This window comes from Panthera leo, chromosome B1, assembly GCF_018350215.1.
Source record: "Panthera leo isolate Ple1 chromosome B1, P.leo_Ple1_pat1.1, whole genome shotgun sequence".
Taxonomy (NCBI): Eukaryota; Metazoa; Chordata; class Mammalia; order Carnivora; family Felidae; genus Panthera; species Panthera leo.
This window is the reverse complement of record NC_056682.1, coordinates 151654834-151682775: the sequence shown is the minus strand read 5'-3', so window position 1 is coordinate 151682775 and position 27942 is coordinate 151654834. Positions and strand designations below refer to the sequence as shown.

General features: G+C 36.1%; 1 protein-coding gene across 3 annotated transcripts in view; it reads right to left on the bottom strand.

The window, feature by feature from the left end:
- The window catches only part of EPHA5 (EPH receptor A5), a 345686-nt gene that overhangs the window by 261391 nt on the left and 56353 nt on the right, over positions 1 to 27942 (bottom strand). For all 3 annotated transcript variants that reach the window (XM_042936273.1, XM_042936274.1, XM_042936272.1), the window contains exon 3: positions 4720 to 5383. In XM_042936273.1, the coding sequence (XP_042792207.1) occupies positions 4720 to 5383 (664 nt within the window). The remainder of the gene's footprint in view (positions 1 to 4719; positions 5384 to 27942) is intronic.

Sequence of the window (27942 nt, the reverse complement as noted above, 5' to 3'; positions counted from 1 at the left end):
AGTTGTGTCAACTCCATCATGCCCTGCATCTCTATACCAGGTCACATGAGCAACTACCTGGTCATATCCTAGTACAGGCTTAGTAAATATTAACATATGATGATGATTAAAACAGATCTATTCACGCTTCAGCTTCTTAATATAGTTATATCCTTAATTAAATCCCAACATATTTTGATTAGCAAAGAAACAGTAATTAAATGTAAGTGTATAATAAGTGTATATTATAAATACATTTCAGGATGTGATTTCTAAGGTCTAAATCACTAAGATGGTCTCTATCACAGTTAATATGTCATATGCCAACCATATATGGTTTAACACACAGAACTTGAACATTTGGCTTGATGATCTTAGGACTAAGAAATGACTGGTTTAAGAGACACTTTGTCAATTTTGTGACTGAAGAGACTTTCTACAAATAAATACAAAGGTTAAAAAAAAAAGGAAATCAATACAGGGGTACCTGGAGACTCAGTTGAGCGTCCAACTCTTGATTTCACCTTGGATCATGATCTTGCAGACATGGGTTCGAGCCTCACGAGGGGCTATGCACTAAGTGCAGAGACTGCTTGGGATTCTCTCTCTCTCTCTCTCTCTCTCTCTCTCTCTTTCTTCCCCTTCCCGCTTATGCTCTCTCTCTCAAAATAAATAAATAAACATTTAAAAAAAAAAAGAAACCAATATAGTAGTTTGCCTTTATCCACTCTTTTGTTTTCGGTGTTTTTAGTTACATGCAGTCAACCACAGTCCAGACTCAGATGATTCTCCTGACATACTGTCAGAAGTTCAGTAGTAGCCTAATGATAGATCACAGTGCCTACATCATTCCCCTCATTTCATCTCCTCATGTAGGCATTTTATCATCTCACATCATCACAAGAAGGGTGAGTAAAGTACAAGATATTTTAAGAGAGACATCTCATTCACATAACTTATTACAGTATATTATTATAGTGTTACATTTTATTATTAGTTGTGGTTAGTCTCTTACTGTGCCTCATTTAAACATTAGACTTTATCATAGGAAAAAGCATAGTATATATAGGGTTTGGTATATATGCAATTTCAGCCATCCCTGAGGGTCCTGGAACGTAACCTCCTCAGATAAAGGAGCAGTACTATAATTTTAAAGCACAATCTTCTTTTATACCTTTGCCCATTCTATTTTCTCCTGAATTTACTTCTCTACCTCTCGACTTATGGTTTCTTTCTTATTTCTTAAGATAACCTTCAGCATCCCTACCATCAAGGAGTGTGTGATCTAGTGGGAGTAAAGACAGTCATTAATCAAATAATTAATTAACAAAAGATGCAATATCATAACTCTAAATGGTTCAATGAAGGGAAGACACAGAAGTAAATAACAGAGAGGCCTAACTTTGAAGAGTCAGGGAGAGTTTCCCTGAGGAAGGGGTGTTGGAGGACACCCCTGAAGGATTAGTATGAGTTAATCAGGCGTGAAGTAGATACAAGAATGTTTCAGGGCAAGAGAACAGATTCATAGAACAAGTAGTATAAGTCAGCAAACTGCTCTTGAGAAGGTGAAAAAAAGAAGCCAGTGTGACTAGTGTAGAGAGAAGAGGAGGAAGCATAGTTTAAGAAGTGTCTGAGGCAAAACCATGCAGGATCTTAAGTTACTGTAAAAAATTTACCTTAATGGGCAACCATTGAAGTATTTGAAGTTTGTGGTGGGGTTAAGTGGGGACAGCGAAGGATGGGTGTGCAAAACCACGAGATTTGCATTTCTGTAGAGGTGATACACTCACATGGCTCAAAAATCAAACTATTATATAAAGTCATTCCTTATATTTGAAAGTAAAGTTCCAACAAGACATACTTATAGATTGGAAGAAAAGAAATAGAGAAAAGTGGATGATTTTAAGAGACAGCCTGGAGGTGATTTCTATGAATATTTTGTGATAAATAGGACCCAGGTAGCAAGTAGGAAGGAGATGTTAGGAATGATTCCTAGATTTCTGCCCTAACAAGAATAGTTTAAAAACATCAAGATCCACATTTAATGGTTTGAGGATAGCATATTAAGATCACAGAATTATTTAAAGTTATGATGGAATTTTATATGCCACACACAGGGACATTTACATTTGCATATTCTTATTACGTGTAGATATAAATGTCTCAGGAATATCTGTGATACCTTAATTCTCCAAAATCAGCATTCAAAACTTATTTATTCATTCAATTAAGTAGGTTATTTATAGGGTAAACATTTGAAACTCCTCATAGAGTGGCCACATGCCATCTGTATTTTGGAAAACACCAAGAGGCACTATTCAAACGGACTATGTTGCGTAGAACACCCTCTGGGGCTGGGTAGTTCACTATTTTCATGACCCCACAACCTTTGTTCCTATTACCAGGGTAAGATAATAAATGAGTTTAGACAGACCAGCCTAGTGAAGTTTTCTACAATGTAGCTAGCCTCTCTGATTTACCCCACTGTCTCTCAGTTAGGTTTCTAACTGAGTGTGGGAAGAGAAAGATATGCATTGAACGCCTGGATTGAGAAACATTCTGTCAGAACACTACTTCCCAAGATACTTTCATGACAAGCATGCAGAGAACGTTTTAATCCCAGCGAAATAAATAATTAGCTTCTAAAAAGGCAGAGGTCTTTTATACCCTCGGTCCATCTGGATGAAGACAAAGGTCACTGTGTTCTGCACTGAACTGACCACATACCATTCTCTAAAGTGACATAAACAATCAAATATAGCATGTTGCTTTGTAATATTAGAAAATGAAATTTTGAAAATGTAAGATTTATATTATAAATATTTTAAACAAAATAATGAAATGTATTCAACAGATTATGCTTAATCTCCTGCTTTGATTCTACAATTACATATATCTTCACGTTACACTCAGAGAGCCGTTCAAAAGAAAAGTTAAGATAATGTTAGTTAGAACTTTCTTTCACATCTAATCCCAAATAAAATACAATTAACTTCCCTGGAAAGTTAAAAATGATTTCCAAAACATAATTGTGATTTAATAAAACTTCGCATATATGTATGTACATATATAAAGGTATAGAGAGTTGTAGACACCATAAACTTAATTGTAGATGATATTGTAGGGATACAGAATATGAGCTGATGAGGAAAAAGAAGTTTTCATTTATTTATTTTTGAGAGAGAGAGTGCAAGTGAGCGAGGAAGAGAGACAGACAGAGAGAGAGAGAGAGAGAGAAAGAGAATCCCACAAGGTGCAGAGAGAGCGGGAGAGAGAGTGCAGAGCCTGGAGCAGGGTGCAAGCTCATGAACCGTGAGATCATGACCTGAGTCAAATTCGGATGCTTTCATCAACTGCACCACCCAGGTGCCCTGAAAAAATTTTTTTTAAATGCTGCAGTGTGTTTCTAGAGAGAAATAATTAATCAAAATCACTATGATTTACAGGCAATTTCCCTAGTTTTGATCCCCTGGATCTATAATCAATTTGCAGTCAGGCCTGAACAAACTTGAGCAAGTCTGATTCACATTATATAGTGGATTTTGAAAAAAAAAAGTACTTGAAGCTACCAGGTGGGATAAGGGTACTTCTCGGCATTTGGTTTTCTCTTCAGTTAATAAGTCTCATTACCTATTTAGCATGTGCACAGCATGGTAGAAAAAGGTTCATAAGGATGAATGAATTTTTTTAAGTAAAAATGTTTTCTTCCTCATAAACTGTTCTTCACTTTGACATAAAGTAAAACCCTGTTCCCCAAAGCCATTGACAAACATCTAAGTTTAACTCACCACATTGTGGACAAAAGAAGGATATTTTCAAATGAAGGGGATAGCATACATGATCACATTTCAATTAAGAAAATAAAACAAAAAAAATTCTGCAAGTATAAATTGATTTGAAATAAGCGTTTTGTGTTGGCTCCATCTCCAAAGTTATTTTCTCAGGTACTACTTATTATGCATTCAATACTGACTTGTAAATTTTTAAAAATTTTTTAATGTTTATTTATTTTTGAGAGAGAGAGCACGAGCAGGAGAGGGGCAGAGAACGAGGGAGACATAGAATCCGAAGCAGGCTCCAGGCTCTGAGCTGTCAGCACAGAGCCCCACATGGGTTTGAGCCCATGGACTGCAAGATCATGACCTGAGCCTAAGCTGGACACTTAACCGACTGAGCCATCCAGGCACCCCTGACTTGCAAATTTTTAAAAGCGAACTTGTAATAACAATTATATGTGAACAACACGCTGACCAGCATTTTCGTATGGGGTTCATATGGCTGAACTTATTTCTGAAGAACTTTTTAAAGGCAGTTAAAAGCATGCCAAACAAGTCACATCTAACACATGCATTTGAATTTTATATAGCAAGGTAAGGTTACTATTTTCTCTTCGTGGAGAGACAATACTTTGTAGCAGACAATACTCACACAAAGAAATAATCCTTTGGTTTGAGTTGCTCAAGATAAAACTTCTGAAAGTAAAATGAATATGAAATACTACACTGCAAGTAAGACACTCTGTGTGTATTAATTATGTATATTCAGTAAAATATTACATTAAATCTTTGATCGTTGCCAGAAATTTTAAAATTCTGAGAAGAGAAAAATCAAACTTGGAGAGAAATAATCTCCATAAATTAGCAAAGTAAAAGGTCATCTGCTCATAATCATTGGAGGAAATACATATACGTGATCCAACTGGTGCAGACAGTTCCTGCAGATCTGCAGGCAAATTCTTACCTTGACAGGTGCCATTTTTCTCCTCATATCCTGCCTTGCACATGCATTTCCCGATGGGCACCAGCCACTCCCCTTCAGCGCTGCAGTGCATTTTGGGTGGTTCGTCTGTCACAGAATGGTTGACACAGGAACCTGACACTTCAAGCAACTGCGAGGAGTCAGCTCCAGTGATTGTGTCAGGGAACACAGCCAAGTGACGTACCACAGAAGGGCATTTTTTATAGTACACACGCACAGAAACCAGAGCAATGCAAGCACCCACATCTTGAAAGGCAAGATAAAATCCTTTCTTGCTTAGAGGTCCTACATCTCTGACCTCTGTATTCAGTTTCATAACGCGGTCACCAAGATCAAGCTCTGTAAAGCTTTCATCGGCAGCAATGGTATCAATTTTGATGTACTGGTTTTCCTTGATGTTTCTCCCATTCTCATCATCCGACTCAAAGTAATACATGTTAAAGGTTTCCTTACAGGTTCCCAATCCTCCAGGAAGACTGTTGCAGTCACGCAGAGTAAACTTGAGTTCTATAAAGATTCTGGAAGCACCTTCATTGGAAATCCAACTGGTCAAAAGCCAGTTATTCTGATTCTGTTCCATAACTTTGCATACTTGGTATGTGTGGATAGGGGCATAATTTTCATCAACTTCGCCAATCTCCTCCCACTATATAATGTAAAATAGAAAGAAAATTTTTTTTAATATTTAGAAAATAGCTAGTAAACATAGTCAAAGGAAACTATTTCAGATCTAGAAATTTCTGCCGCCTTCCTCTATGGTATCAGAAGAGGAAGCTCTATAATGAGAACTTTAAAAATACCTTTTAGATTAAGTAAATTAATAGCACATTAGTCACTGTAACTCAAAAGTTAACACACACACATTTCAGGGGAAAAAGAGCATGTATTTCAGAGAAAAAGAAGAAACTGCATGTGGGTGCAGTTAACAAGCAGTGAAAGGATGTATATTTGGAAGAAAGTGAAGTATAAAAGCTAAGAAAGTAGATAAAATGTGACAGAAAAAAGAAGTACATTAAAAAAAAGACAACAGTAAAAAAGCAGTAAATATGGAAAAGAAGGGATAAAGAAACATGTGAATCCACATTTATTTAATTCTGGCATGTTACAAATAACACATCAATGTAATAAAATGTGAGAGAAAATTCATTACTTTAAAAATTAAAAATAGATGCTTATTTCATTGAACCAATCTGTTTAGGATTCTTTTGCAAATTGGATAGCTAAACTTATTCATAGATTTATCTATGAAATATAAGCCTAGAGACAGATATAAAATAGAGACAAAAATTATATATGAAGAACCTTGTCATTTTGAATACTGAGTTCTTATTATATCCTGGGAATGCATTAATTCTTTTTACCAATTCATTATTTTATGAATAATGACATTAAGAGTTTGGAATATATATAAGGTACAGAAAAAATTAAGCATGACTTATATAGCTTCCAAAATATTAGGTCAAAGAGATCTAAACTTACCTCTTTCCCAATAAAATTCCAGCTTTTAGACTTTCAGTGTACCATAATCACTTTCTAAACAATATAGAACCAAGTTTTTATTCTCCATAAGGATGTTATTATAATTTAGGGAGTTTTTTAAACTTGTACAGAATCTGTGTACAAAACTGTGTGTGTATATAAATATATATATATATATATATATATATATATATATATATATGGATATATGTATATCCTTAAAAATGATCCTGAAACACAAAGAGCATTGAAATCATACTGACTTTCAATAAATCCAGAGTTCGATTTCAGACTTTAAATATAGATAATAAACTTCATAAACTTCATCTCTTTAGACATGAATTTAAATAGAGCATTATTTCTTGATTCTGCTCAACTGACAAAGATGTGAAAAATGGGGAGTCACAAGGGATGCACATAAATCGTGTACCTCAGATGGTCCCTCTCAAAATTCTAGCTGCCATCAGACAAGCATAAGTAAAATGTGCTAATGAGCGAAAACTGCTGAGCTCCTTAAATTCACAAGAGAAAGACATCAAGATTTTATCTTAACCACTTTCACATCATGGTGTTATGTGAAGCCTTAGTTCTTTCATTTAATCTCACTTTTGTCTTCTCTCAAAATGTACATAAACTCTACTTAGCCTCGGATTTCCAAAACAGCTTTCTCTTTCAGCAATCTGTCACTAAACTATTTACATTAGCTTCCTGAAGTGATCCAGCTATAAATCTCTTTATTATAAATGGTTACTGAATGCCATTATTAATATTTCATGCAAAAGAGCACATCAACTAACCAAATAAAAATAATACAAATGATCAACTTACTGTACCAAAACTAAATAGATATATATTCTTTGAATTAGTAAAATGGAAAATGGCATCAACAAATTTTTTCTCTGAAAAAAAAAGAAAATCAAAATGCTATATTATCTGTTTTAGATTATTTTATCACAGTCTTCCAATACAAAACACAGGTTTCAAATCTTTGACCTTAAATCATTTACAAAAAAAAAAAAAAACCAAAAACTATTTCTGCATCATATATTCCAATACAACACTGCTAGCAAGTAGGAGGAATTGGACAAGTAAGAGGGATCAGAGAAACAGCATCTTCCAGGATTATAAATTAAGCAATTCACAGTCTTTGTACAAAGTCCAAGGTACCACAAATATTATTAAAAATGCAAGCCAAGCAGCACTCGACAAGACAGCTTAATAGTTACTGCTTCAGGTGATAATTTCAAAGTATGTGCATAAGCAGCTACTTCTCTGAATATTCTTAATTAAGAAGAGAAAAACTATAATTTTCTTTGATGTTATAATCTATCATGGTGGGATTTTATTTATTTTTCTTTTCAAGTGTCCAAAATATAAATGGAGGCTCACATTTTCTATTTTTAATGAGGGAACAGAAAGACTTTAATTTAAATAATTATAGCCATAAGCCATTCAGAGAATCAACTGGGTAATACATACATTTTCCCATAAATATCTGCTCCTATGTACAGCAATATGCTAAGAAACAGACAAAAAAAATCATTTATTTTGGTTTGAGTAGTTGAAATAAAACTTTGAATTCTTACAAGTTTTCTTCCTTTTTAATACCAAGTGGTCCTCTTGCTGTCCTCAGCAAAAAATAACATCAATGAGGAAGAAACAAAGGGGGTGAAAAGAAAGTAACACAAACCAAGAAATTAAGAATGTGGCAGGTCTGGAGTCCGGAAGATGGCGGCGTAGGAGGACGCGGGGCTCACAGCGCGTCCTGCCGATCACTTAGATTCCACCTACACCTGCCTAAAGAACCCAGAAAACCGCCAGAGGATTAGCAGAAGGGAGTCTCCGGAGTCAAGCGCAGACGAGAGGCCCACGGTAGAGGGTAGGAAGGGCGGTGAGGCGGTGCGCGCTCCACGGACTGGCGGGAGGGAGCCGGGGCGGAGGGGCGGCTCGCCGGCCAAGCAGAGCCCCCGAGTCTGGCTGGCAAAAGCGGAGGGGCCGGACAGACTGTGTTCCGACAGCAAGCGCAACTTAGCGTCTGGGAGGTCATAAGTTAACAGCTCTGCTCGGAAAGCGGGAAGGCTGGAGGACAAAGGGAGGGAGAGCTGCTGAGCCCCCTGACGGCAGAGCTCAGCTTGGCGGGGAACAAAGGCGCCAGCGCCATCTCCCCCGCCTATCCCCCAGCCAAAATCCCAAAGGGAACCAGTTCCTGCCAGGGAACTTGCTCGCTCCGCGCAAACACCCAACTCTGTGCTTCTGCGGAGCCAAACCTCCGGCAGCGGATCTGACTCCCTCCCGCTGCCACAGGGCTCCTCCTGAAGTGGATCACCTAAGGAGAAGCGAGCTAAGCCTGCCCCTCCACCCCCCGTGCACCTTGCCTACCCACCCCAGCTAATACGCCAGATCCCCAGCAACACAAGCCTGGCAGTGTGCAAGTAGCCCAGACGGGACACGCCTCCCCACAGTGAATCCGCCCCTACGAGAGGGGAAGAGAAGGCACACACCAGTCTGACTGTGGCCCCAGCGGTGGGCTGGGGGCAGACATCGGGTCGGACTGCGGCCCCGCCCACCAACTCCAGTTATACACCACAGCACAGGGGAAGTGCACTGCAGGTCCTCACCACGCCAGGGACTCTCCAAAATGACCAAACGGAAGAATTCCCCTCAGAAGAATCTCCAGGAAATAACAACAGCTAATGAACTGATCAAAAAGGATTTAAATAATATAACAGAAAGTGAATTTAGAATAATAGTCATAAAATTAATCGCTGGGCTTGAAAACAGTATACAGGACAGCAGAGAATCTCTTGCCACAAAGATCGAGGGACTAAGGAACAGTCACGAGGAGTTGAAAAACGCTTTAAACGAATTGCAAAACAAAATGGAATCCACGATGGCTCGGCTTGAAGAGGCAGAGGAGAGAATAGGTGAACTAGAAGATAAAGTTATGGAGAAAGAGGAAGCTGAAAGAAAGAGAGATAAAAAAATCCAGGAGTATGAGGGGAAAATTAGAGAACTAAGTGATACACTAAAAAAAAATAATATACGCATAATTGGTATCCCAGAGGAGGAAGAGAGAGGGAAGGGTGCTGAAGGGGTACTTGAACAAATTATAGCTGAGAACTTCCCTGAACTGGGGAAGGAAAAAGGCATTGAAATCCAAGAGGCACAGAGAACTCCCTTCAGACGTAACTTGAATCGATCTTCTGCACGACATATCATAGTGAAACTGGCAAAATACAAGGATAAAGAGAAAATTCTGAAAGCAGCAAGGGATAAACGTGCCCTCACATATAAAGGGAGACCTATAAGACTCGTGACTGATCTCTCCTTTGAAACTTGGCAGGCCAGAAAGGCTTGGCACGATATCTACAGTGTGCTAAACAGCAAAAATATGCAGCCGAGAATCCTTTATCCAGCAAGTCTGTCATTTAGAATAGAAGGAGAGATAAAGGTCTTCCCAAACAAACAAAAACTGAAGGAATTTGTCACCACGAAACCAGCCCTACAAGAGATCCTAAGGGGGATCCTGTGAGACAAAGTACCAGAGACATCACTACAAGCATAAAACCTACAGACATCACAATGACTCTAAACCCATATCTTTCTATAATAACACTGAATGTAAATGGATTAAATGCGCCAACTAAAAGACATAGGGTATCAGAATGGATAAAAAAACAAGACCCATCTATTTGCTGTCTACAAGAGACTCATTTTAGATCTGAGGACACCTTTAGATTGAGAGTGAGGGGATGGAGAACTATTTATCATGCTCCTGGAAGCCAAAAGAAAGCTGGAGTAGCCATACTTATATCAGACAAACTAGACTTTAAATTAAAGGCTGTAACAAGAGATGAAGAAGGGCATTATATAATAATCACAGGGTCTATCCACCAGGAAGAGCTAACTATTATAAATGTCTATGCGCCAAATACCCGAGCCCCCAGATATATAAAACAATTACTCATAAACATAAGCAACCTTATTGATAAGAATGTGGTCATTGCAGGGGACTTTAACACCCCACTTACAGAAATGGATAGATCATCTAGACACACAGTCAATAAAGAAACAAGGGCCCTGAATGATACATTGGATCAGATGGACTTGACAGATATATTTAGAACTCTGCATCCCAAAGCAACAGAATATACTTTCTTCTCGAGTGCACATGGAACATTCTCCAAGATAGATCATATACTGGGTCACAAAACAGCCCTTCATAAGTTTACAAGAATTGAAATTATACCATGCATACTTTCAGACCACAATGCTATGAAGCTTGAAATCAACCACAGGAAAAAGTCTGGAAAACCTCCAAAAGCATGGAGGTTAAAGAACACCCTACTAACGAATGAGTGGGTCAACCAGGCAATTAGAGAAGAAATTAAAACATATATGGAAACAAACGAAAATGAAAATACAACAATCCAAACGCTTTGGGATGCAGCGAAGGCAGTCCTGAGAGGAAAATACATTGCAATCCAGGCCTATCTCAAGAAACAAGAAAAATCCCAAATACAAAATCTAACAGCACACCTAAAGGAAATAGAAGCAGAACAGCAAAGGCAGCCTAAACCCAGCAGCAGAAGAGAAATAATAAAGATCAGAGCAGAAATAAACAATATAGAATCTAAAAAAACTGTAGAGCAGATCAACGAAACCAAGAGTTGGTTTTTTGAAAAAATAAACAAAATTGACAAACCTCTAGCCAGGCTTCTCAAAAAGAAAAGGGAGATGACCCAAATAGATAAAATCATGAATGAAAATGGAATGATTACAACCAATCCCTCAGAGATACAAACAATTATCAGGGAATACTATGAAAAATTATATGCCAGCAAATTGGACAACCTGTAAGAAATGGACAAATTTCTAAACACCCACACTCTTCCAAAACTCAATCAGGAGGAAATAGAAAGCTTGAACAGACCCATAACCAGCGAAGAAATTGAATCGGTTATCAAAAATCTCCCAACAAATAAGAGTCCAGGACCAGATGGCTTCCCAGGGGAGTTCTACCAGACATTTAAAGCAGAGATAATACCTATCCTTCTCAAGCTATTCCAAGAAATAGAAAGGGAAGGAAAACTTCCAGACTCATTCTATGAAGCCAGTATTACTTTGATTCCTAAACCAGACAGAGACCCAGTAAAAAAAGAGAACTACAGGCCAATATCCCTGATGAATATGGATGCAAAAATTCTTAATAAGATACTAGCAAATCGAATTCAACAGCATATAAAAAGAATTATTCACCATGATCAAGTGGGATTCATTCCTGGGATGCAGGGCTGGTTCAACATTCGCAAATCGATCAACGTGATACATCACATTAACAAAAAAAAAGAGAAGAACCATATGATCCTGTCAATCGATGCAGAAAAGGCCTTTGACAAAATCCAGCACCCTTTCTTAATAAAAACCCTTGAGAAAGTCGGGATAGAAGGAACATACTTAAAGATCATAAAGGCCATTTATGAAAAGCCCACAGCTAACATCATCCTCAACGGGGAAAAACTGAGAGCTTTTTCCCTGAGATCAGGAACACGACAGGGATGCCCACTGTCACCGCTGCTGTTCAATATAGTGCTGGAAGTTCTAGCATCAGCAATCAGACAACAAAAGGAAATCAAAGGCATCAAAATTGGCAAAGATGAAGTCAAGCTTTCGCTTTTTGCAGATGACATGATATTATACATGGAAAATCCGATAGACTCCACCAAAAGTCTGCTAGAACTGATACATGAATTCAGCAAAGTTGCAGGATACAAAATCAATGTGCAGAAATCAGTTGCATTCTTATACACTAACAATGAAGCAACAGAAAGACAAATGAAGAAACTGATCCCATTCACAATTGCACCAAGAAGCATAAAATACCTAGGAATAAATCTAACCAAAGATGTAAAAGATCTGTATGCTGAAAACTATAGAAAGCTTATGCAGGTAATTGAAGAAGATATAAAGAAATGGAAAGACATTCCCTGCTCATGGATTGGAAGAATAAATATTGTCAAAATGTCAATACTACCCAAAGCTATCTACACATTCAATGCAATCCCAATCAAAATTGCACCAGCATTCTTCTCGAAACTAGAACAAGCAATCCTAAAATTCATATGGAACCACAAAAGGCCCCGAATAGCCAAAGTAATTTTGAAGAAGAAGACCAAAGCAGGAGGCATCACAATCCCAGACTTTAGCCTCTACTACAAAGCTGTCATCATCAAGACAGCATGGTATTGGCATAAAAACAGACACATAGACCAATGGAATAGAATAGAAACCCCAGAACTAGACCCACAAACGTATGGCCAACTCATCTTTGACAAAGCAGGAAAGAACATCCAATGGAAAAAAGACAGTCTCTTTAACAAATGGTGCTGGGAGAACTGGACAGCAACATGCAGAAGGTTGAAACTAGACCACTTTCTCACACCATTCACAAAAATAAACTCAAAATGGATAAAGGACCTGAATGTGAGACAGAAAACCATCAAAACCTTAGAGGAGAAAGCAGGAAAAGACCTCTCTGACCTCAGCCGTAGCAATCTCTTACTCGGCACATCCCCAAAGGCAAGGGAATTAAAAGCAAAAGTGAATTACTGGGACCTTATGAAGATAAAAAGCTTCTGCACAGCAAAGGAAACAACCAACAAAACTAAAAGGCAACCAACGGAATGGGAAAAGATATTTGCAAATGACACATCGGACAAAGGGCTAGTATCCAAAATCTATAAAGAGCTCATCAAACTCCACACCCGAAAAACAAATAACCCAGTGAAGAAATGGGCAGAAAACATGAATAGACACTTCTCTAAAGAAGACATCCGGATGGCCAACAGGCACATGAAAAGATGTTCAACGTCGCTCCTTATCAGGGAAATACAAATCAAAACCACACTCAGATACCACCTCACGCCAGTCAGAGTGGCCAAAATGAAGAAATCAGGAGACTATAGATGCTGGAGAGGATGTGGAGAAACAGGAACCCTCTTGCACTGTTGGTGGGAATGCAAATTGGTGCAGCCGCTCTGGAAAGCAGTGTGGAGGTTCCTCAGAAAATTAAAAATAGACCTACCCTATGACCCAGCAATAGCACTGCTAGGAATTTATCCAAGGGATACAGGAGTACTGATGCATAGGGGCACCTGTACCCCAATGTTTATAGCAGCACTCTCAACAATAGCCAAATTATGGAAAGAGCCTAAATGTCCATCAACTGATGAATGGATAAAGAAATTGTGGTTTATATACACAATGGAATACTACGTGGCAATGAGAAAAAATGAAATATGGCCTTTTGTAGCAACATGGATGGAACTGGAGAGTGTGATGCTAAGTGAAATAAGCCATACAGAGAAAGACAGATACCATATGGTTTCACTCTTATGTGGATCCTGAGAAACATAACAGAAACCCATGGGGGAGGGGAAGGAAAAAAAAAAAAAAAGAGGTTAGAGTGGGAGAGAGCCAAAGCATTAGAGACTGTTAAAAACTGAGAACAAACTGAGGGTTGATGGGGGGTGGGAGGGAGGGCAGGGTGGGAGGGAGGGCAGGGTGGGTGATGGGTATTGAGGAGGGCACCTTTTGGGATGAGCACTGGGTGTTGTATGGAAACAAATTTGACAGTAAATTTCATATATTAAAAAATAAAAAAATAAAAAAAAAAAAAAAAAAAAAAAAAAAGAATGTGGCAGGTCTATTCCTAGACACTTTGTCAAATGTCATGTCAAGGAAACTGTAGTGGTTTAATGAAGGCCACAGACAGAAAACATGGTATTTGGGGTTCAGTTTTGTTGAATTGTTATGATCCCATGGTTTAATAAAAGTATTTGTTGCTCCTTGATTACTACAAGCAATGTGCCTGGACATTTTGGAAACACGATCACTGCAATATGGTGGCTGTAGTCCTTTCTTCAGGTCTGGCCACTCCTCAAGAGCCATCCTCTGATCCCACATTTTTCTCTACGTTTGTTTCCTCCTTACTCACATTTCTTTGTTTTAAGATTAAAGAACTGGTTTTACACAGTCAGCTTAGGCTGACTTGATTTCTTTCCCAGATGCATGGGCTTGCTCCTTTTCCTGCTGGGCACTAAAATCTCTAAGTCAGTTGCGTTCCAATCCTATGCCTGACCTGGCATCACAAGCCAGCCATAGTCATCAGAGCAGTGGCGAACAAAAGGACTTCTTTTAATATCCATATGTATATCAAAATAAACATACAAAACTTGGAGTTACCGACTTTTCCTACCCAAACTATTAAGAACTACTTTTTTTAAAAAAATTTTTAAATGTTTATTTATTTTTGAGAGAGACAGAGACAGAATGCGAGTGGGTTGGGGCAGAGAGAAAGGCACAGAATCTGAAGCAGGCTCCAGGTTCCGAGCTGTCAGCACAGAGCCTGACACTGGGCTTGAACTCAGGAGCTGTGAGATCATGACCTGAGCCAAAGTCGGACGCTCAACTGACTGAGCCAGCCAGGAGACCCAAGAACTGCTTTTCCTTGACTACCTTTCTCATTGGGCTAGTAGGTTTCTTGCCCCAAGCTCTGATGGTCTCTTACCTTGTCAGCGAGGTTCCCATTTACTATCCTCTAGCCTATACTTCACATCTCTTTCCTTCAGAACTTAAAAGTACTGTCTCAGGACACACAACCCAGCTGGAACCTTCCCTTATATTCCATCTTCAAATACACAGTAGGAATCATCATGTGAACAGTCTCGATTTGGACCTTGCAAGTTATCAGGGGGTGCTTATTGCCCAGTTCTGTTTTCAATATTGTGTTTCTATGTATCTTTCTTCCACAGAAGGAAGTAAAGAGGCCTAAATAGAAATATGTGATTGGTTTTGTACGGAGGAAATATTATCAGCCTGAAGCCCCAGTTATAATCTCTGCTCTTACCTTACATAGATACATAAACCGAGACCCCACCACTGGCACTGGTTACTCAAACTATAGAGAGAATTGAAACTCTCTATTCTAGTCATTTAATGTCTAATATAAAATATTAGTAGGGATCTTAAGAGATCTGGACCTACTGTTCATTTTAGAAATGAGAAAATTGAAAACTAGACAAAAGAAAAGATTTTCTCAAACTCACAGATGACAACCCTGTCCATCTGACCATCCCCTCTACCTGTATCTACATCTGTCTTCTTCTTGGCACATTTCTGTCCTTGGTGTGAGTATTTGTGTGTGGGATTCCTTGATTCACTATCATCAACTGCTACCCCAGTAGGTAAAAATGAAATTCACATTTTTTTTCAGCATCATATAACTATAAACTTTTCTTTTCTTCTTTTCTTTTACTCTTTTCAATTTCTCTTTCTTTCTTTTCCTTTCCTTTTTTTCTTTCCTTTCCTTTTCTTTCTTTTCTTTTCTCTTTTCTCTTCTTTCTTTGTTTTTTTTTTATTTTCTTTCTTTTTCTTCCTTCCTTTCTCCCTCAGTATACACACAAATATATATTTTTAATACTCCGAAACACAAATATGAGAGTAGAGATTTAGTTGCCTTGTTCTCTACTATATCTCAGAGTCTGATACCACAGGGCACAGATTAGCACACCTGATAAATATTTCATATGAATGAATATCAAACATGTATACATTCCTTAGCCCAGAGATCTGCTAATTCAAAATATGAAATAATTCATACATGGTAAATAAATGGTTGCATGATTTGTCTTCTGTGTTTGTTTGAATAATGATACAATTTGTTCTGTGTAAACTGTCTGAATTTTATAAATTTAAAAAAGAAAGACAGCTTATAAATTCATGTTTTTTTGAAAATTAGTCTTCAATATAAAGCTCTAAGCATTTAAGACATTTTCTTTATTTTAATAATTTATACAATTACTTTGAGTTCAGTTTTGTATATCAACCTGTAGAACTATTTTTCATTAGCATCACATTTTAAAATTTTAACATATAGATCAGTTTAGATATCTTATTTTTTACCATAATATGTTTTAAAATATTGTTTTCACTTTTCACTCACTTTCTTCACTATTCTATGCATATATACAAATTAAATTAAAAATTCAGAATATAGCATATCAGTTAGTGGCACTATACTTTCATATTTCAGTCAAACAATATTAGGACTCTCTTAGTGATCCTCTTTGGCAGAGTAGTATAAAAATACAGTTAAGAATCAATTACTTCTAGTTTTACTCTGAATACCCAAAGTATAACTTTGTAGCAATATCTTGTTTACTACATGTTTCTTTGAATATAGGAATAATTGCCTATTATCCTTTAATATCACAATATTTTATATGATGCCTTTTGGGTTTTTTTTTGTTTATTTACTGATTTATTTTTAAGACAGAGAGAGACAGAGCATGAGTGGGATAAGACAGACAGAGGGAGACACAGAATCTGAAGTAGGCTCCAGGCTCTGAGCTGTCAGCACAGAGCCCAACGCGGGGCTCGAACTCACGAACTGTGATATCATGACCTGAGCTGAAGTTGGATGCTCAACCGACTGAGCCACCCAGGCGCCCCAAGTATGATGTCTTTTGAAATGCTCCAAAAAGAAATTAATTCCAGGCTTCCCATTATATTTAAAATACATTTAGATGTCATCTGCTATGATTTGCAGCGTGTGTGTGTGTGTGTGTGTGTTTGTGTGTGTGTGTCTGAGTGTTGTATGTTTGCTAACTTCACTGAAAGGAATCTAATCTAAAATTACTAATTAACTGTTGTTTTTAAAAGAGCAGTACCTTTCCATAATCTTAGAAAGTGCCTGGGAAATAGTTTGACAATGTGCCCAAATTTGGAGGTAAGGCACTTAACCTATTATAACTAGTGAGCAACACATTCCAATTGTTACCTCATAATATGTTTACTTAAAGTATAGAATTTCTGGAAGCTTCCTGCTACACAAAAATCAGAGGAAATACAATATAAAATAATCATAAACTTCAAACACACTAAAGATGTTCATTATTTCATGTTATTTTTTTCTATTATTTTGGTCTACTATACTGATTAAAATTAGGCAAAATACATTCAAGTAAAGACCTAAATGAATTGTTTTTTTTTTGTTTTACCCAGGTGCATAATTAACAATTACTAATATTCTTCCCCATAACATTTTATAAGACTTACTATGCTCACATAAAATCATTATCTTTTTCCTTTCTGTTGGAGGTACAATTGATCTCACTCATCTGGTGTGCCTGCAAAAGTCAGCCATAACCTAAGACATTCAATCCAGGACATTTCCTCTGAAAGAAACTAAGCCAGAAAATCCTCAAAGAATTAAGTGATTTAGGAACAAAATTAATGGCACAAAAAGTGAGGAATCCTATTATTGTTGGGACAAACTTTTTTTTTTAATCTGATAGTTATTATTAACTTTTGATGTGTTACTATCAACCACAAACCATTCCTCATTAGGAATTGTATTATTGTATTATTATGACTGGTGCATGTTGGGCATAAATAGGAGGTCCTAGTGGGCCTGCCTGTTCAATGGCTGCCCCATGCTTAAACACAGAGTCAAATAGGAGATCAAACTTCATCTTGGGTCATAAATGCTTTGAAAACATTTTGTTGTAATTCAGATGTAATCCTTGTAGATGTTAAAACCTCTCAACTAATATAGTACAGGAAGAAAAGCTTAGAGCTACAGTGAGTCAACTGACATTTGAGAAAATTAATACTCTCATTACACACCACGTGCATGACATAATCGTAAGGAACACAACTATATCATTTTGTAGATAAGTAAACGGAGCCTTAGAGTGATTGTCATACTAAGCAGTGCCACATTAATATGTTTGACATTGTTTTCTCCTATTGAAGGGATAAAGTTATAATGCATAAATTTTGGTGGCACTTGAGATCATTTTAGCCAACAAAAGAGAAAACTTGTCATAAACTAATAAACTAGGTAATTTTGTTTTCAAAAGATAAGATTGTGGGCTGTTGTTGTAAAATTACAACACTCATTCTTCCTTGATCAATTTCCTGAATTTTGGATCAAGACCATGCACAGTCCTTTGAATAACAGAAGCATCTTGGTTTTTATGCTCAATCATAAGGACAAAATTATTTAAAAGGAATAAATACATAGCATAGAGTTGCTGTTTCCAAACTTCAATTTATCTAATAGCTATGGTTCTGTAGTAAATAAATATGACAAAATATATAGACTTTCTACAAAAATAATTTCAATCAACAATCTTATTCCATTTCCTCAATAATGTCTTAGTGGAAAAAGATTGCAACAGATAGGCATTTGATGTACTTAAAACATCTTTAAAATTCACGAGTATGATATAGAAATACTGTTGGAAATGGCTCAGTTAATTTTCTGTGTATGAATAAAGGTGAAGTCAATTACTTTATTGACCATGGAATAGTACAAATATTTATGGGCTCAAACTCAATTCATGAAACAAATTAAAACACTTGAAAAAAACAGAAATTAAAATTTCAAGTTTATATGAATATTTTCATAGGGAAATCCATAGACAATTGAGAATCTGTACACAGCACTAAACATGAATGGCAAAGAGTATATTTTTTCCCCTAGAAAAATAATTCATAGTTTTTTTTCTTTTCTTTAATGCTGCAGTCAGTAACTTTTTAAAAAAGGAAAGAATAAATGAAAAGAAAGAAAAAAATGAATTCTTCATTTGTTAAAAAAAAAATATCCAAGTGCAGAAGAAATGAATTGGAGAGGGAAAAATCAAAAGGACCATATTAGACAAAATATTCACAGAAAAGGTCATGATTTTAGCAAAAATTAGTACTTCCTAGTAAATACTGTGATGAACATAATCTAAAAACAAAATGCATATATCATGATTGCTTATAAATGAATTGTTATTCCTCATTTAAAAAGACATATACTAAATAGTTTCATATAAAATAATAAAAAAATGTCATAAATACTTCAAGTTTTAAAATCTGGCTTTTTTCCTTCAAAAATTCACTTAGGAAAATGTATGGTCAATGGTCAATGATAATTTAAAAGGTAGCTAAGTGGGTAAGTATGCCTGAAATTAACAAACTAATAAACTGAATTAAAATCTTAAATGATCTCATTAGTGTTTCATTAAAAAGCAGTCCCATTAAATATGGTGCCTGTTATCTAGTTTGTCAGTGATTTTGTGCCATGAGCTATAATTTTAAAAGAAGCAAATAAAAACAAATAGATTTATAACCCCGTGATCTAGTTTAGGTCCATTTCAGTTACACTGTAAATGAACATCATGCTTAAGCTACAGTGGCTTACCACTATCTATTTTCTATCATGTTATACCAAGAGATGGTCAGTCCAACATTTGGTAACATGTAAAACCGTGGGAATATTAATAGTCTTTCATGTGATATAACAAAAATGTTTATGTTACAATGAAAGTTCTATCCTTTCTAAAGAAATGCCCATGATCTCAATTACATACTTAAGCAAGAGTATATACTTAACTATGAATATTTTAAGATCTAAGAAGTCATATGTTTCTTCTGTTTCAGGATTTCACAGTGGACACACACATGTGTACATAAATACATGCACACACACACACACACACACACACTAAAGAATTCCTTCATGACAGTCTCTGTGAGATGTTAGAAATGGTCTTCCTAGTGTTATTTAAATGTATATGGTCTCCAGGCGCCTGGGTGGCTTGGTTGGTTAAGCGTCCGACTTCGGCTCAGGTCATGATCTCACGGTCTGTGAGTTCGAGCCCCGCGTCAGGCTCTGTGCTGATAGCTCAGAGCCTGGAGCCTGTTTCCGATTCTGTGTCTCCCTCTCTCTCTGCCCCTCCCCTGTTCATGCTCTGTCTCTCTCTGTCTCAAAAATAAATAAACGTTGGGGCGCCTGGGTGGCGCAGTCGGTTAAGCGTCCGACTTCAGCCAGGTCACGATCTCGTGGTCCGTGAGTTCGAGCCCCGCGACGATCTCGCGGTCCGTGAGTTCGAGCCCCGCGTCAGGCTCTGGGCTGATGGCTCGGAGCCTGGAGCCTGTTTCCGATTCTGTGTCTCCCTCTCTCTCTGACCCTCCCCCGTTCATGCTCTGTCTCTCTCTGTCCCAAAAATAAATAAAAAACGTTGAAAAAAAAAATTTAAAAAAAAAAAATAAATAAATAAATAAACGTTAAAAAAATTTAAAAAAAAATTAAAAAAATGTATATGGTCTCAATAATACTTAAAATTTCAGAGTGTCATTACTAATCTCTTTAATATAAATATTGTCCTTTCATAGCAGCTAAAAATTCTGTGGGGAAGCTTTCTTTTCCAAGCAACATGAAAGTTTCAGTAAATGAGAAAAAAAAAATAAACTATTTTACTTGGGATTCAATTTAATGAAAATAAAGTATATTAACCTTTGGTGCACTTAATGTTTCAGGCAAAATAGATACAATTATATCCTTGCTATTCTGGCAAGACAAATAAAGGTTCAGTAAACTATTTGTGACTCTGGATTATTTATCCAGCCTATAAAATATACCAGAACATATAATGTTATCCGTATTCTCTAGTCTGGTCTCATTTATCCCGGTCTCATTTCTCAATAGATAATATTGCACTTATGGTGTAGGCCTTGACAACAACACTCAAATCAATTTCAATTTTCACATTAATCATATTCTTGTAATCAGTGGCTATTCAACACAAATTTCCATCCCATTTTTTTGTTGTTGTTGGGAAACAGCCACAATTTAAGCTTATTCAAATTTGAAGGATTATATTGCCATAATATGGACTAAAGTCCACTGAATTCTCTGGCCACAACTGTATTAATGAAATTCTGTAGAAATGGAGGTGGTCTATGTTTAGCTTGTTGTCCAGTCTGGAGCTTGAACTTCCATAGGGAATAGTTTTACTGTTCAGAATCCCCGTGCTTCTTTCTTTGATATGGAAATAAAAGTAGGAACAGTCATATTTCAAAATATGAGTCCATTGCAAATCCCTCCTCCTGCATTTGTTGAGCCTTGTCTGGCCAATAAATTGATTTAACAAAATACAGCTCTTTGAATAAAAGCACACATTTCTTTTTTTTAATTTTATTTATTTTGAGAAAGAGAGAGAGAGAGGCAGAAAAAGAAAGGGAAGGACAGAGAAGGGGGGAGAGAGAGAATCCCAAGCAGGCTCCAAGCTCTCGGCATGGACCTAGTCATAGGGCTCAATCTCATGAACCGTGAGACCATGACCTGAGCCAAAATCAACAGTCGAGAGTCGAATGCTTAACCGAGCCACTCAGGAGCCCAAAAAGTACACATTTCTTACCAAAAACTTAACATGGACATTCAAAATGTTTAGTGATAGTTCTAAAATGACAATTTCAAAATGTCAGTGTCTATGTTTACATGTTTTTGATCATTAGTTTAATGCAAATTTAATTTTGAACTATATTATAGACTGGAAATTGATAACAAGGAACACTATCTGAAGACAGGGATGACTAATCTTTACAGAAGCTATTTTACCTATCAATTCAATCTAAATATTTTTATTGAATTTTATTAACTCTGTAATTTGGAAGTAACTCTGAAAAATGATTTTTCTAAGAATTCTAGGCAAATATGAAATCTTTACAGCATTAGTGGAACTGCAACAGTAGAGAAGATAAATCTTACATTTGTTCTACCTACTTGGGTCTTCTGCACACATGTTTTTCTTTTCTTCTTCTCTTCATATATTGTTTCTTTCTCTTTGTTTCATATATTATTTCTTCTCTCTCAAGAAATTGTCTCTTTCTTAGATTAGTAACCATAAATGGGAATATTGAAATTAATTTTGTACTGTGATTTTAATCTCGAAATTAAAATAAGTTATTAACTGCCTTTCTATCTGCTTATCAATGCAATACCCTTCACCAGTATATTCTAGTAATTAGAAACATAACAGGTAAATCTAGTTATTATACAGATATAGACTTTTTTAGTCTAATGAAACCTACATGTTATTTGACACTTCCCTATCTACTTGTAGATGAGCAAACAAGACCCTTGATATGATAAAAAATATATTCATAATTACAAGAAGTAATTCTCTATGATATTCTTTTATTCTTTTGTTTGCTATACAACTGATAGTTCACCCGGTATATAACTAACAGTTCCTAATAAAGATGGCTCAGTAAGCTCCTGGGCATCTCAAGCTCTTTAATAATATTTCTCCATTCAAATTTCAGTTGGTTATACTTAATAAAGAATAAATCTATATACAATTAAATGTGTATTTATTAGGAGAAAAGTAGGCAGGTATAGAATCAAGTTTTAGAAAGGTTATAAGGAACAAGGAATCTTCTATGTAGCTGCTGGGAGTATGCATTAGTATCCAAATTTGGGGAGCTATCTGGCAGTACGTGGCAAATTATGATTTTTTTCACTAGCATTTTCATATGTGACTGGAAATACATAAGTCAAGATGTTACCTCCAACGTTGTTGGCCAAACATTGGGGCCAAACATTGGCCAAATAAGAAACAATGTACATGCCATTAATAAGAATGAATAAAATGTGTTATATTTATACTATATAACATTGTACAAGAGTTAACATTAATTCCTTTATGTGAAGGTTGCAAATACATGATATGGGGAAAATGAAAAATTTTTGAAACACTAAAATTTTAACTATATTCTTAAACATAAATAAAACACACATATACACATGAGAGAGAGAAAGGAGAGAATTGAGAGATATAGGGATGAAAGTGTAGGATAAAATGTTACATGATTAGTGAACAATATCAATAATGTTTGGAATTCAGATATATCTGACTTCAAAGCTCATGTTTTAATTCACTGCATCATGATGTCTCCCAGAGGAAGACAGAGTTTGTGTGAAAATAGTCATTCCGATGCAAACTAATAAATGGAGTAAAAGAAAGTCACTCTTCTGGTACTTTCCAAGGCACAGCCATATTTTTTTTATTCCCAAAATTCTACTCTGTACTTTATTTTTGTTTCTTTTTAACTCTGAAATAAAGCTAAAGTAGTTATTAAATACTGTCACTCAAAGTACTTTCCATGCAACTAAAATCCCACTAAATGTTTTGTGTTCCCACTAAATGTACATAAGTAAATGTTCTTAATTTTTATTTGTTTATTTTTAATTCCAGTATAACTGATATACACTGTTTTATTAGTTTCAGGTGCACAAAATAGTGATTCAACAATTCTATACATTACTCAGTGCTCATTACAATGAGTGTACTCTTTTTTTTTAAGTTTATTTATTTTAAGGGGTGCCTGGGTGGCTCACTCGTTTGGGTGTTCGACTTTAGCTCAGGTCATGATCTCCTGGGTCATGAGTTTGAGCCCCACATCAGGCTCTGTGCTGACAGCTCAGAGCCTGGAGCTTGCTTCGGATTCTGTGTCTCCTTCTCTGTCTGTCTCCCCCCACTCGCACTCTGTCTCTGTCTCTCTCAAAAATAAACAAAGAAAGAAAGAAAGAAAGAAAGAAAGAAAGAAAGAAAGCTCATTTATTTTTGGGAAAGAGAGAGAGAGAGAGAGAGACAGCAGGGGAGGAGCAGAGAGAGAGGAAGACACAGAATCTGAAGCAGGCTCCAGTCTCTGAGCTGTCAGCACAGAGCCCGACACAGGACTCAAACTCACAAACCCTGAGATCATGACCTGAGCTGAAGCTGACTCTTAACCGAGACACCCAGGTGCTCCACAATGAGTATACTCTTAATCCCCATCACCTGTTTCACTCATCCCCCCACCCACCTCTCCTCTAGCAACTACCAGTTTGTTCTCTATAAGTAAGTCTATTTTTTGTTTGTATTTCTTCCCATGTTCATTTGTTTTGTCTTTCTCTGATTGCCTTATTTCACTTAGCTTTTTACTCTTTAAATCCATCCATCTTGTTGGAAATGGCAGATTTCATTCTGAGTAATATTCCATTGTATACATATATAAACCACATATTCTTTATCTATTCATCTAAGGATGGACATTTGGGCTGCTTCCATATCCTGGCTATTGTAAACAATGTTGCAGTAAACATAGGGGTACATACATCTTTGCAATCTTTTATATTGTAAACAAATGTTTTTAGCAAGGCAACTGTGGAATTCTTCCTAGTGTATCCTTTTCTAAGATATTAAAATCAAAAGCTTTGAGAGCTCTCTACATATGTATAATCTGCATAGTATACACATCTGTATAGTAAAGCTAGACAGTAAATTATCCCATTAAAATATGCATTTATAATTTTCCACACTCATTGCCAAAGAACTCATTTATTTGTAACACATATGAGCATTCTGCTGAACACTCCACAGCAAATAATTTGGGAAATTCTAAGTTATGGTGTTGACTGACAATTGCTTTGTTGTACCTACCCACTAGGATGCCATATTATAACGTCTTAAATTCTGGCTACTCCACTGTGACATATTTTTCATAGTACCTAATTTATATTCCTTTGTCAGTTTACATGTCTGTATCCTCCAACTGATTCACTCAATGACAAAGAAACTTGTTGTCAATTGCATATCCCCAATGTTTAGAATTATGCCAGGAGAGTTGTACAAACTCAATGCATATCTATTGAGGGTACATACATACGAATGAAAGAATGAATAAGTGAATAAATGAATGAAAATAAAAACAGCCATTTGATTTACTGCTTTACTCAGTGATGTGCTGGGACCTACAGCAAGGGAACAGAAAGAACTTTCAAGTGAGTTATTTCTCTCTCCTTTTTCTAGAAGCAATTTAGTCAGAGCACACTTGGCATGTCAACCCTGAAATGTTGCCAGCCTTTTGCTCTGGCCACTATTTTATTCCTCTCAATAATAACTCCCACCAGAAGAATGGCAAGGAAAGAGAGAGAAGGTTAAACTGAATTCTGTCAAATGTTGTTAAGAGTTGGCAGCTCCAGGAAAGGTTTTATACCAAAGAGAATTGAATCTAGTGGAAAAGGAGGCTACCTGAGTCACTGTGAATTTCATTTGTTTGTATTTCATGTATCTCTGTTCCTAATTATCACTGGTAAGTGACAAGTCGGCAAGCCCATGGAGGTCTCAGAAGGTTATAAAATTGTATTAAATGGTTAAAGCCCAACATTTAAAAACATCAGTGATTAATGCAAAGCAAAGCACAGTGTATTTATTTCATGTGATGTTGAGGCTTGCTCTAACTAGCTTCTTTTCTTTTCTCATAAAATAAGATATAATGGTATCTGAAATTTCTATCATGACAAGGTCTAATTGGTTAGGCTAAATGTAAAGTTCGAATGCTGGAACATAGATTCTCTTTCACTCACCCCCACATCCATAAACAAACAAACAAAAAATGTATATATGAGCCCCTACTGACTGCAGTTCACACAATTTGGTTCACCTGGCCCAAATGAAGAACGTAAGTTGTAAGATGAAATAGAAAAGTTTCTCTGCTATATATCTGATAAACAAGATTTAGAATCTCGGTAACTTTTCGATTATATTTAATTGCAACCCTTTTAAAAAGTACATCAAATCAAAAAAATGCTAAAACTTTAATAATTCCAAAAATGTAACAAAGTAAATACTTATTGGAAATTTTTAAAAAGCAGAAAAATGTTTTATAGATCTCAAGATGCATAATGAAATTTTTTGCTTTAACTGAAAGTCTCAGTGTACTACTTCTAAGTCACAAGAATTTACAGCCATGTTTTAAAGCTAACCACCTTATAGTATCATCAAGGCAGAAACACTCTTGTCAATTAAAAAAAAAATTAAATGTTTTCTTTATTTTAGAGAGAGAGACAGAGAGGGAAAGACAGGACACAAAGCAGGCTCCAGGCTCTGAACTGTCATCGCAGAGCCCAATGAGGGGCTCAAACTCACAGACTGGGAGATCATGACCTGAGCCTAAGCAGAATGCTTAACCAACTAAGCTACTCAGGTGGCAAAGAAACACTTCCCTGATGATCTTTCTCTAAATAGTTACTTTACACTTTCATATAACCTTACTGCTGACACTGTTCATTCTTGCAATGATTTTTTTTAACTTTTTAATTTTTTTAAATGTTTATTTATAGAAAGAGGCAGAGCATGAGCAGGGGAGGGGCAGAGAGAGTGGGAAACACAGAATCAAAAGCAGGTTCCAGGCTCTGAGCTGTCAGCACAGAGCCCTACATGAGGCTCATATCCTCGAACCCAACCGCGAGATCATGACCTGAGCTGATGTCAGACGCTTAACCGACTGAGCCACCCAGGCACCCCCTTGCAATGATTTTTACAGAATAATTAATATGCCTCAATCATTTAGTTTAATGTTTTTCTCACATTCAACAACAAAGTATATACCTATGTTTATGAGATGACCGCATTTATAATTCTGATATGTTGCCATATTTAAACATTCTTTTTATAACTAAGTAGAGCTAGCAAGCAAGTAAAATACATACTTGTTCTAGTCACAGGAGTATGCCACAAAGAGATCCATGAAAAAAATAAACTGAGCATATTGACAACCTGCCAACTATTTGCACACGTACACTCATTGATAACACTCCACACTAATCTATATAAACAACTTAATGCTCCCTACATAAAAATGATGTCTAACAGTGACCGAAAATTATATTTGAGAAGTTAATATTCTTCAGAATTTCATAAACCAGTATTAGATAAACATACAAATATACATAATTTTAAGGATTTTAAAAAATCTGGACTCTCTTTGTTAGAAGAAAGACATTAAAAGAGGAGCTTTGGTATTTAATAATACAATGTAAATTGTTACCCAAGTTAGATTTACTAACCATAAAGAATATTTTAACTACAAAAACTATACATTGATATTAAATAATTGAATTTGATTTATGCAGCCTAGTTTTGAAAATGTACCTCTAAATGGAAAATGAATAATGACTGAGGCAACTTTTTCCTATTTAAACTACCTTAACTCATTTTTTTTCTCAGCTAAAATACCTTAAAGGTGACATTATTAAACATTCAGCAAGAGATGTACCAAGTAAGTCTCATGTATGTGTATATATATATATATATATATATATATATATATATATATATGGGCCAGGTTTTCCTAGGTAATATCTGTATGCACAGAATTCCCATTCAATTTAATGGGGTCATGCTTACATAAACACACACACACACACACACACACACACACACACACACACACACACACCAGAGCTTAACACGTATATATATAAAAACTACTCAGTCTCTTTTTTCTTATTTCATTCTAAAATATTTTTTCATACTAATATCTCTTCTTTTTTTCTTAATTGATAATACAACTGTAGAGTTCCTACTTTCTTTATTCCCCGGCTCAATTTAGAGACCTACAAAGAGGTTTCTAAACACTGGCTTAATCGTCAATCATACAAATACTTCTAGTGGTTATTAAAAACAAAGATTTTAGGGTATGACACATGACCTACAGAATCCAGGGACCCAGGAATATGTATTTTAATTATATATGATGATTAATATTTTTTAAAAATGTATTAAAAACTTAAAATGTGCATAGAACTTTTCTAAATATTCTACATATTTTAACACACCAGGATCCAGTGAGGAAGCTATTGTTATTTGGATGGGAAAACTAGTAAAGTTAATGAGTTGTGGGGCTGTAGTTCCGGTAGTATTACATCAGAGTCCTGACTCTTGACCTTTTGGCATTTAAGCAGCCTCTCTTGGTGTGTCAAATGTCTAACTAGATTCCTATAAAAATGCCCAATAAATGTGAATGACCTATACTACACTGATCACAAATAGTTACACTGTGCTT